This window comes from Nyctereutes procyonoides, unplaced genomic scaffold (assembly GCF_905146905.1).
Source record: "Nyctereutes procyonoides isolate TBG_1078 unplaced genomic scaffold, NYPRO_anot_genome, whole genome shotgun sequence".
NCBI classification, from domain to species: Eukaryota; Metazoa; Chordata; class Mammalia; order Carnivora; family Canidae; genus Nyctereutes; species Nyctereutes procyonoides.
In genome coordinates this window covers 5,736,452-5,748,564 of record NW_026575020.1, presented here as the reverse complement: position 1 = coordinate 5,748,564, position 12,113 = coordinate 5,736,452, and the positions used below count along the sequence as shown (strand labels likewise).

The following is a 12,113-nucleotide window of genomic DNA, read 5'->3' as shown; positions in this document are numbered from 1 at the left end:
GCAGAGACATAGGCAGAGGGAGAAGCAGGCTCCATGCAGGGAGCCTGATGTGGGACTCCATCCCAGGACTCTAGGATCACGCCCTGGGTCAAAGGCAGGTGGTAAACCTGCTGAGCCACCCAGGGATCCCTGGAAAATATTTTTTTTTAAAGATTTTATTTATCTGAGAGAGAGAATGAGAGAGCACAAGTGGGAGAAACAGCAGAGAGAGAGGGAGAAGCAGACTCCTCACCGAGCAGGGAGCCTGGAGTAGGGCTGAGTCCCAGGACCCTGACATCATGACCTGAGACAAAGGCAGACCTTTAACCCACTGAGCCACCCAGGGGGCCCCCTGGTAAACATTTTAAAATAAACTATTACTTGTTATAATTAAACCTGTGCCTCTTTCCCAAAAGGACAAACAAGAAGTGTTTTCCTCAGTCCATGTGTCTTTTGCTTCAAAAACACAGTGGTCATTATGTTTGTTCAATAAACATAGTAGGCGTTAATCTCTTCGACAGTAAGAATTTTCTTCACAGGGTTCAGATTGCGAAAAGTACCGCTGTTTAATGTTACACAGCGTACTGAGGTCAGATACAGACTCAGAAACTAGTCATTTTCGTTCTTTCTGTGATCAAAGTAGGCACTGGGGAAAAACACTTGTCTCCGAAGGGCAATACCTTTTCATTCTTTAGGGAGTGCAAGCAAGGTGCAGCAACATCCCAATCCTAAAAGAATGCAGCAACTCCTTGCGGCCAGAACGCCTCAAGCGCAGGCGCAGGCGTAGCTCGGGCTCCTGAGCTCTCCGGCTCGTGACCGCCGTGCGCCCCACCCCACCCCCCAACGCCTCTTAGTGCGCACGCGCGCAGCCCGTTCTCTACTCCCCCTCCCCCACCACCACAACGCGCACGTGCGCGTTCGCGTCGCTCACACTTCGGCGGAGGGCGCGCGCCCTGGAAAATTCCACACCCGAGTTAGCTCCACCCTATGCGCCCTCTCTCCTTGCCCCTGGTTAACTCCTAGTCCCCATCCCAGCGGCCTTTGCGGGAACAAAATGGCAGCCCCCACACCGCGGGGTTTGTATTGTTTATCCAAAGCCTTAGGATGGTGGTCTCGGCAGGTGGGTAGGGACCGCGTGGGTAGGACTCTAGGCGCTGGAGGAGGACCACAGAGTGGAGGGGAATACCTGCTTTGCAATTGTCTTTGGTGGGCTTGGACGGTACAAATCATCACCAGTAACGGAAGAGTTTGAGGTTGACGGGACCCAGCTACTAAGCTAAGGGGTGGCGTGGGGAGAGCCCCGTAAAGGCCACGAGGACGAGCAAGTTCTCGAGGATGAAGTCTCTCCAGTTTGCTCTGGATCTGTCTGGCGGGGAGGTTTTAAAGGAGAAAGAAGTCATGGTTTGGAGTCTGGGCTCTCTTCCCCTTGGTTTTTTTTTTTTTTTTTTTAAGATTTTATTCATTTATTCATGAAAGATATATATAGAGAGAAGCAGGCTCCACGCAGGGAGCCCCATGTGGGACTCGATCCCGGGACTCCAGGGTCACGCCCCGGGCCGAGGGCAGGCGCCAAACCGCTGAGCCACCCAGGGATCCCCAACTTCCCCTTGGTTCTTAAACAAGCTCTACATTGAGCAGTAGCTGGAAAAGAGGGAGTCTCATATTGTCACTGTACCTGGCCGAGCAAAACTCAGGGTCGGAGAGAAAAGAGAGCTGGCCTTTAAAGACGTTATTGATCATTTGGGAGCCAGAATGACAAAGTTTACAGTTAGATTCCCAAAAGAATGAGCAGGATGTAATCCGAGTAAATATAAGGGAGATAGGAGAAGAGGACCTTTCTTATGCTTTAATAATAGCATATCGCTCTTTTCAGGGTCAGGTTGATGTTTAAGTTCCCCATGGGACTGAAGGTTCTTTGAAAGCAGAAGCCTTTCTTTAATCAGCTCTGCATTCTTGGGACTTGGCATAGTCGTGTACTATGGAACGTACCAAAGGAAAGCCTTTAGTAAATGTTGAGTGGTGTTAGTGAAGGCTGCTTAGGGGCTTCTAGTTAAGACACCTGTGAGTATTTCCCTCCTGATATGTGGCTTTATAATTGTTCCGAAGCCGTTCTTTGGATGTGCCCTTTCTATCTTTGCTTAGAGTTTGTTCAGGATAGATTTCTTTCCAGATTACCTTTATCCTAACCTTTTCCTGTCTTACAGCCTGTCCTGGTGACTCAGTCCACAGTTGTAGTTCCAGTGAGAACTAAAAAACGTTTCACACCTCCTACTTATAAACCCAAATACAAATCAGAAAAGGAGTTTATGGAATATGCCCGGAAAGCAGGACTGGTCATTCCTCCAGAACGTTTGGAGCGTCCACTACATCTGGCCTGTACAGGTGAGGCATGGTATTTCTGAGACCCTGACCAAATCTCCTTCTGTCACAGATATTCTGGAAATGGAGTGATTTGGGCTGTGATTGACTGTATTTAACTAACTCAGCCCCAATGATCATTTACTTTATGTACATCGTATATTTTAAAAGATTTATTTATTTGAGAGACAAGGAGCATGCGAAGGCACTAGCACAGGTGGTGGGGGAGGGGCAGGGGGAGACAGAGAAGCAGACTCCCCACTGAGCAAGGAGCCCAACTGGTGCTAGATCCCAGGACCCTGAGACCAGAGCCACCCAGATGCCCCTAATGAGGTCATCTTTGATTTTGTGTTCACACCTGTTCCTAGAAGGCAAGGGTGAAATTTCTGCATTTTGTACAAGAAATTAAGGCTCTGAGAGAAGACTTAAATTACCTTATTCTGTTTTTTCTAATGTAAAACAGTTCCCTCTATGTGGAAGTCTACTTTATAGCCAGGATACATCTCAATTTCATATGACCTCAAGATGACTTTTTCTCAGTTCAATGCTCTCTTGTTTTCTTCTTTCATTACAGCTGGTATCTTTGATGCCTATGTTCCTCCAGAGGGTGATGCTCGCTTGTCATCTCTTGCAAAGGAAGGACTAGCACAGAGAAGTGAACAACTGAAGAAGAAGGTGGCATCACAATTGTCGTAGGTGTCTGAGACAACTGGGAATTGATATTAAAATAAAAATTTCTTGTAGCTATTTTATTCCAAAGAGGCCATCTTAGGTGAATTGGGTTGGACATAAGTCCCTTGATAACTTGACAGTATATTTTTTTCTATAATTGAGATTAGTCAATGTAGAAGAATATGGGCATTTTGATTTTCAGCATCTCAGCCTTCATTGGTATTTTTTGTCATATCAGGGAGGCGACTTAGAAGTTTGTAGAACATTTTTTGATCACATATTTTAAAATTTAAAATAATAAGCATATTTATATAGGAAGAACCTTAGAGTTTGAACTACAGAGAATAAAAAGCCAAAAAGAGTAAAAAAGACAGACCTATTCTATGGAGCTAATTAGGTCATAACTAAGGAGCAAAAACCAAAACCTTCCTAGTCTCTCTTTTAGTTGAAAGGATGGAAACATTTAGTATTTATCACTCAAAGGCTCTTCGAGTTGTTTATAATGACTCAATATGTTTCTGCATATTAATTATTCATGTAGCCATAACTCATTTCTCTAATTACAGATTTTAACATATTACCTTTCCGTTAAACCTCTTTTGTGACTCCCTATAACCTGAAGAATATGGGGCACCTGAGTGGCTCAGTCACTTAAGTGTCTGCCTTTGGCTGGGGTCATGATCCTGAGGTCCTGGGATTGAGCTCTACATCGGGCCCCCAGCTTAGCGGGGAGCCTGCTTCTCCCTCTCCCTCTGCCTGCTGCTCCCCCTGCTTGTGATCCCTCTCTCCCTCTCTGTCAAATAGATAAATCTTTATTTTTTTAAAGCTTTATTTATTTATTCATGATAGAGAGAGAGAGAGAGGCAGAGACACAGGAGGAGAGAGAAGCAGGCTCCATGCCGGGAGCCCGACGTGGGACTCGATCCCGAGACTCCAGGATCACGCCCTGGGCCAAAGGCAGGCACTAAACCGCTGAGCCACCCAGCGATCTCCAATAAATAAAATCTTTAAAAAAATAAGTTATTACCTAAAGAATAAAATCCAAACTTAAGTAGTATTCACAGCTTTTTGTAAATCTGGTTCTTCCTTCCACTGTTGTCATCTTATTCCATTTTTCTCATCCTAAACTTCAATATTTCCAAAGTAATTGCCAGTTCCTTGACAGTATTGTGCTATGACTCTGTGTCTTTGTACATTCTTTCCTTTGCCTAAAAATGTCTTTTTCCTCCTCCTTGATAACTCCACCTCATTTTTCAAGAATCAGTTGAGCATCATGTCTGCTTTTAAGCCTTCCCTGACTCTTTTTGGAGCTGCCTTTACTGTAATTGTAACTGTGCACTTACTATTTCTGGTAATGTCCTGCGATGATTACCTCTCATATATTTCTCTCTGGGACTGTGAGCTCTTTGGTGGTAGGGTCCATGATGATGATGAATAAAACACATGTGGTTTTATCATGGAGTTATCATTTAGGAGAGGAAAACAGCCATTAAATACCGATTGCACACAATTACATAATTACAGGTGTGGTGAAGTATGAGTGTTATGGGATCACATGATAGGGAAAGATAACTTGGTCTGGGAGTTCAGGGAAAGCTTCCCGGAGGAAATGACATTTAAAGCTAGGACCTAAAGGATTGCTTGCAGTTAGCTAAGTAGAGGGGTGAGGAATAGCATTCTAGGGAGACAAAACAGCACAAGCAAGGCTCTGAGTGGAAAGAATGTAAAGAAGGTGTCAGATTGGGACGCCTGGCTGGCTCAGCAGTTGAGTCTAAGAAAAACTTTCACTCTCCTACTTCATTTATAATTTGCCCAGGTGTAGAATTCTGAGCTAAAAATAATTTCCTCAATTAATAGCAACTAACTTTTAATGTTTCTAGTTAGAAGCCTGATATCATTCTGAGTCTTGAGCTTTTGTGTAAAACCTGTATTTTCTTTCTTAGTGCTGAAAGGATGTTTTCTTCAATGCCAAAATTCTGAAATTGGCAGAATGAGAAGCCTTTGTCTTTTTTTAGAATGATTAAATGTGAGTTAGAAGGTTGAATTTACAGGACTTGGCACATTCAGAAAATAATTATTGAATACAAGGACAGACTTGAATGACAGTTAATGTAAGCTTCAAGTTAAAGATATTGTGTAAAGTGTTTAAAAATGATTCTTGAGGCACCTGGTTGGCTTAGTTAGTAGAGCATATGACTTTTGATCTTGGGGTCGTGAGTTCAAGCCCTGTGTTGGGCATAGAGATTACTTTAAAAAACGAAAAAAAAGAAGATTCTCATACTTAATTTTACAGAATCCGGAAGATAAGAGAACATGATCCTAATTTTAAAATAAAGGACTTCCCCGAAAAAGCTAAGGATATTTTTATTGAAGCTCACCTTTGTCTAAACAAGTAAGTGAATTTTATCTTAAACCTGTTGTTTTCAGTAGCTGTTACTCTAGGCACAGACTTTTCCCCTCTTTGGTTAAGAGTTTTAGAGTGACCTAAATAGGTCTAGGTGTGTGTGTGTGAGTCAGGCACCCCAGGTTCAGTTTTTATTTTTATTATTATTATTTTTTTTGTTTAGAGATTTTATTTATTCATGAGAGACACGGGGGGTGGGGGGAGGGCGGGCAGAGACACAGGCAGAGGAAGAAGTAGGCTCCACGCAGAGAGCCGGACGTGGGACTCGATCCTGGATCTCCAGGATCACGCCCTGGGCTGAAGGCAGCGCTAAACTGCTGAGCCAGCCGGGCTGCCCCAGGTTCAGTGTTTAAAGTTAATTTTGTATCTTAGGAATTCTTAAATCATACAGGTATCATAAATTCTATGTCCACGTCTGAGTATAATGTTGGTTTAGAACTTCAATTTTTTTAGTCTCCCCTTAGATATAGAGAAGCTTTATCTCTCAGCTATTTTTGTAGTCTCCGTTTGCTGCAAGTGCAGGATTCTTGAGGGTCAGAGCTTTGTGGAAGGATCTCAGTGCCAACTCCCTGTTCTTTGAGGGTTCAAGAATTTAGGAAGAATCTGTTCCTAGCCATCAGATCCTATTTCTAGATCCCTTTAGTCATCCCATATGTTGTCTTGATGTCAGGTTGTATTCTTTCCATTCTGGCTTTAATTCTCTTTCCTTTTGGCATCTAGGAAATTTACCTTTCTTGTGGGCTAGGCTAGAGCCTTTAAAAATGTATGTGTGTCCGTGTATATTCTGTCCAACATTTCTAAATGTTTATATCAGGAGTAGTTTCACATGAGCTCAGTCCATTGTGTTGCCAGAAATGGATGTCTTCCTTTTATTTTTAAGTGTAATTTTTATTGTAAATTGTAAGTGAACTCCTAGACAGGAAATTTATTGCTATTGAAGATCTCTAGGCCAGGATAGTGAAGAGGAAGGGTTCATTGAGAGGTGCCAGGCCTGGTGGCCGTGGTAGCTGTCACCACCAGTCAGGTTAGTCTAGTCTAGTCTAGTCTAGTCTAGTCTAGTCTAGAGCTATAGTGGGGGAAATGACTTGGAATCTCTTCTGTTAGGAGCAGAGGTGCAAGGGAAGCACATGGACAGAACTAATTCCTACCTACTCTGGGATTAGAGACAAGATTGTTTGAAGGAACAAAGACTTAAACTTGGGACACCTGGGTGGCTCAGCGGTTGAGGTCTGCCTTTGGCTCAGAGCATGATCCCAGAGTCCCAGGATCGAGTCCCACGTTGGACTTTCTGCATGGAGCCTGCTTCTCCCTCTGCCTGTGTCTCTGCCTCTCTCTCTCTCTCTCTCTCGCTGTGTGACTCTCATGAATAAATAAAATCTTTTTTAAAAAGCAAAACAAACAAAAGACTTGTCAGGAGGTATTAAACTGTAGGGAAGAGTCATGAATGTGTATCTGAAAGACACTAATTCATGCATGACCTTAGGTTTATTTGAAGCCCCTCAGGAACCTTTTAAAATCCTGTATGTCCAAGAGCTGGGGTTTGCTGTCTGTTTTCTTACTGTTACTGCATAGAATCAGCATGACCAGGTCACTCTGATAGCAGCAAAGATTGAGGGGGCAATAGGGGTGGCAGGAAGTGGAAGGAAAGAACCAGAAAAGATGGCTGCTTATCTTTTAGCTAGGTTCACAGATAGGAGTGTAAGATGTGAGGTGCCTGGCTGGCTCAGTCAGTGGAGCATGTGACTCTTGATATTCAGGGTTGTGAGTTTGAGCCCCACATGGAGGGTGAGATTATTTAAAAAAAAAAAAAAAGTGTTAGGTGCAAGGCCAATCCACAATCCAGTTGCTAATGCTGATATGTCTGAGGTAAGAGGAGATAAGATGAGCTTTTGATCTTTTGTGATGGATTCCTGAAGGTCTCTTGCCCTTCCTAAGGATGTATGGTAATTTCTGAGAAATTTATTTCTGCTCCTGACAAGCGACCATAACTTTACTCTGGAATTAGATCTCAGGGTCTTTTATCATGTTCATCTTTGTGTACTCAGGACTTAGCATATTACCTGGCTTATTGTAGGCATGTAGAAAATGTTTGTAAAAAGGAATTGTTGTTTATTCTGAGGGCCATTTTCATCTTCCATCAGGGAAACCCTAAAACAAGAGCCAGTGATATATATCTTTTTCTTTTTTAGCTCAGACCATGACCGGCTTCATACCTTGGTAACTGAAAACTGTTTTCCGGTAGGTCCTAACCTCCTTAGGACTGTTGGAGGCCTGAATGAGCCGATTCTAGACATCACCTCTGGTTTCCTAAGAAGGATCAGTTTCGCAAATGCAGGAAGTTCAAGGCAAAAGCTGTGGTTCCATTGGTTTTGGCTAAATGATACTGACTTGACTTGGGCTTTGGTAAGGGCCATGCAGCCGAGGAAGGAGGAAGTTCCACAGCAAGCCGTACTGAGTCCTTGGGGTATGGAGGCTGAAGTCAGGGTGCCCTGTGTGCACCTCCAGTGTAAGAAAGGACTTAGCAGGTGTTCACATGTGTTAACCAGGGTGCTGGGTACTTGGGGAGATTCCCTGATATTGGGACTTACGGTTAAAGAATAAATTTCTGTCAGTTCAGCTCATCTCCCTAGAATCATATATAACTCATCTGGTCCTTGAAGGTTAGCCGTTAGATCCCTGTAAAATCCCATTCTTCAGTACTAGCAGCCATGGGGAGGATAAAACAAACGTATATGCAGTCAACAGAAATGTGCAACGACTAGCAGGTTATAAAAATGTAAGGGAGGGGTGCCCAGCCGACTCAGTAGAGCATGCAACTCTTGATCTCGGGGTTGTAAGTTCGAGCTCCATGTTGGGTGTAAAGAGTACTTAAAAATCAAATCTGTAAAAGAAAAAAAATTTTAAAGTGTAAGGGGAGTAATGGCATATTAGATAAACTGGCAGTTTGGAGTGTGGTTTTCACTGATTTGGAGAAGGTTCCTCAAGAAGGTAGGTCTTGAGTTGTTGATTTGGATGAAAAGGGTCATTTCAAAGTGGGCTTAAGCAACAGCTTGTTCAAAACTTGGGGAGGAGAGAAGAAACAGGCACAAGAAAGTGTTTGGTGGGAAATGTTGCATGACAGTTGTAGTAGCGCTGGAAGTGAGAACAGGTGTGGAAGGAAGCACAGCTTTCCTAAAGGAAAGGAAAACCCCAACTGACTTTGTTCTCCTCTGCCCTCAGGACATGGTCTGGGACATCAAGTATAAGACAGTCCGCTGGAGCTTTGTAGAATCTTTAGAGCCACCCCAGGTGGTTCAGGTTCGCTGTTCGAATCTGCTGAACCAGGGCAACATATACGGCCAGGTCACTGTCCGCTTGCACACCCGACAGGTAGACGACCCATTCTGTTTTCCTCCTAGCTTTTCTTCGCTCTCAGGTTGGGTGTCTATCTCTGGAGTCATGGGTACAGCTTCCCAAGACTGTGGGCTCTTAAGGAAAGGTTCACCATGGTCTTCCTTGCTTGGTTAGCATGCCCTTCTCACTGCTAGATGTTAACTCTCCTGAGACTGATGTGAGGATACTCTCTTCCACCCTTCCTGATCCTCCCTCCCCCACTTCCTCATCCTGAGTCAAAAACCCTCCAAGAGTAAAGTGTCAGTAGTCGATCATTGAATTAGTCTAGATTCAGAATTCTGAATTGATTTTTTTTTCTACCCACTAGAAATTCTTAGTATGTTGTTTTAAAATGGTTGTATGGCATTAAAAAATAATAAAAATAAAAGCAAAACAAGAAAACCAACTCTGAGTACTAACAGGCCAGATTTGCTTTCATCCTGGCAGACTCTAGCCATCTATGACCGGTTTGGCCGGCTAATGTATGGACAGGAAGATGTGCCCAGGGATGTCCTGGAGTATGTTGTGTTTGAAAAGCACCTGGTAAATCCCTATGGGAGCTGGAGAATGCATGGCAAGATCACCCCTCCATGGGCACCCCATAAGCAGCCCATCCTTAAGGTAAGACTAGATTTAAGAGAGCTAGGGGAGTGCTTGTGCAATCTTAAGCCACTCCTGTTGTGTTCCACCTAGTGGAGAGAGGGGGTGATGCAGCAGCAGGGAAGGGGCATGCATCATCCATGGAGGAGAGGTGAGGGTGAATCTTCTGGGTAAGTCATAGGCTTGGATGGTAGCTAACTCAGCTTCCTGTTCTTTCAGACGGTGATGATCCCTGGGCCCCAGCTGAAACCCTGGGAAGACTATGAAGAACCACAAGGAGAGGCCCATAAACTTTAGCTATCCTGGTGGCATAAATGACTCCTCGGATTGAAGCATGGTGATGAGGTGGCTGGATGCTATGGAGTCTGGAAGCTGTGAAGTCAGTCATCTCTCCATCATGCTGTAGAAGCATCTATGTTTGACCTTTCCTCTCCTGCTTGGGTGTTTCCAGCTGTCTCCTCCACAACCACGGCTGATGGCTGGGTCCAGGTGGGTGGCTGGCTAATACATACAGCCATAAGCCCACTTCGTCCTATTTAAATTGTATATCTAGCTTTTGAGTCTCAACAAAAGTATGTTTCAGATACCTATTTTTCCTGTAGCAGAGACCGTCAGGAGCAAACTGGCAGAATTTTCTTTTTAATTATAGGCAGGGATCAGAGTTTGAAATAAAACACTGTCAGGGTATTGGACACACTGTGGTGGGTTATGTACTTCTCCCCAGCTTAGGCTAGAAGTAGACCAGCCTTCAGAGAGCAGAATTGGAAGATGGGCTGAACTGTGAATTATGTGGCTTCCAATAAATCCAGACTTGGGAAAAATAATGCATGTTCATTGAAGATTCAAGGTCTTTTCTCACATACTGACTCACCTAATCAGCATTTGTATTTCATAGAAGAATGTAAGTGCAAAGAAATCATCCTTCAGCCTTTGGATTGTGTTCTTAATTATCAATTGCATCCTGGTGTGGTCTCAGGAAGCGGAGGAGGCAGAGGCCAACAGAAGAGGTCATGCATTTGGGAAATCCATCTGTAAGACTTTATTCCCTGATTTCTAGCACCTCTTGGAGATGAGGACTCTTCTTTCCAGCCCCCCATTGGTAGTAAGGCAAACACTAGAATATGAACCTGTTTAGAGTGAAGCAACCTTGCCCCTCCTTGTTCCTGAGCTCTCACTGGGCTGTCAGGAGGAGGCTATGGGACTTTACCTGCTTGAGTGTCCAGGGTGATCTGAGGTATGACAAGGGAAATCACTCTGTACCAGCAGCAAGCGTGGCTTGTACTATTACTTTCATCAACCCAATGTGGGCTGCCCTGAAAAACAGGACCTTAATTCTCATGTGTTGTTTTTCCAGCCCCGAATTTTCGTTTAATGAGTCTGTCTCTTAGGATCAGGATTAATCTGTTCTGACCTTTTCCTGAGAGCAGAATCCAAAGAAACTAGAATCAGGTCAAGAATAACCTAAGTTCTTGGGGAGCCTGAGTGGCTCTGTCAGTTGTGCATCCAACTCTTGATTTTGGCTTAGGTCATTCTTGGGGTCCTGGGATCAAGCCCCAAGTTGGGTTCCATACTCAGTGGGGAGTCTTCTTGGGATTCTCTCTGTCCCTCGCCCTACGCACACTCTCTCGCTCATTTGCTCTCTCTCAGATAAGTTAATTAAAAAAAAAGAAAAGAAGAACCACCTAACTCCTCAGTCTCTCTAAAACTACCATCTCAGCAAAGCAGCCAACAAATCAGTCCTCACTGGGGAAAACGAATGTTTTTACAACAGCTGCTAAATGCAGACTATGGGAACAAGATGTGTCTTCCCAAGGAAGATTGAGCACTGGTGGGTTAATCCAGGGCAGCCACTCTTTATCATACTACTTACATCTCAACCCATTTGGCTTAAAATGTACATCAGTTTGCAGCATTTCTGCTGAAGTGAGGTTCGGCCACATCCTATTTGCCTGAGCCCTGGATTAAGGCAAAATGAGAAGGCAAGTGCTTTCAGCAGGATCCACAGCTGGGGAGTATGGAGTAAGGGGAAGTAATCCAGGGAGGGGAGGGAAGCAGAGAATGAAAAGAGCACCCTCACTGGGCACATGACCGATTGATTTCCCTGAATATGTAAAAACAGTACTTCAAATAAGCTGTTTCCTCACACTCCCCTAGATCTGTCTCCAGATAATCCTGAATAGCTGCTAAGCAGTAGCTGCCACGGGAGAGCCAGAGGATAAATGCAATTTTCATTTCCCCTTGGGATCAAATCCAGCTGAGCAAATGGCCCAGATATAAAGGATTGGCTTGAAGGGCCAGGCAGAGACCATCTGCAGTGCCAGCCACGGAGCTGGGGACTGGGTGAGAATTAGAACACCCCAAAGTCCTGAAGGCCATAGTGTAGTTACCTCAGGCTTGTGCTTGTTTCCTTACCCATCTACTGTTCCCATTTAAAAACATTGGAAAAAGGGCAGCCTGGGTGGCTCAGCGGTTTAGCGCTTGCATTTGGCCCAGGGTATGATCCTGGAGACCCTAGATCGAGTCCCATGTCAGCCTCCCTGCATGGTGCCTGCTTCTCCCTCTGCCTGTGTCTCTGCCTCTGTCTCTTATGAATGAATAAATAAATATAAGTAAGTAAATAAATACATAAATAAAAACATTGGAAAAAGAAGATCATTATAATGAATAAGCTAGAACTAACTGCAGTGGTCAAGGAAAAGCACTCTTTATTTTTTTCCCCATGGTTTAT

The 12,113-nt window shown here is 44.1% G+C and overlaps 1 protein-coding gene across 4 annotated transcripts; it reads left to right on the top strand.

The window, feature by feature from the left end:
• Positions 1-986: 986 nt before the first annotated feature.
• On the top strand, positions 987-11,954 carry MRPL45 (mitochondrial ribosomal protein L45). 4 transcript variants are annotated; one of them, XM_055334249.1, is made up of 8 exons: positions 987-1,099; positions 2,184-2,361; positions 2,912-3,029; positions 5,303-5,401; positions 7,603-7,651; positions 8,633-8,782; positions 9,233-9,406; positions 9,605-11,954. In XM_055334249.1, exons 1-8 carry the CDS (start codon positions 1,034-1,036, stop codon positions 9,680-9,682), a joined length of 912 nt encoding a protein of 303 aa, XP_055190224.1. In that variant the 5' UTR covers positions 987-1,033; the 3' UTR covers positions 9,683-11,954. The 4 variants fall into 4 exon arrangements, with proteins under 4 accessions (XP_055190224.1, XP_055190208.1, XP_055190229.1 ...); XM_055334233.1 differs by having other exon boundaries at positions 7,603-7,816; XM_055334254.1 differs by lacking the exon at positions 5,303-5,401.
• The last annotated feature ends 159 nt before the right edge of the window (positions 11,955-12,113 follow it).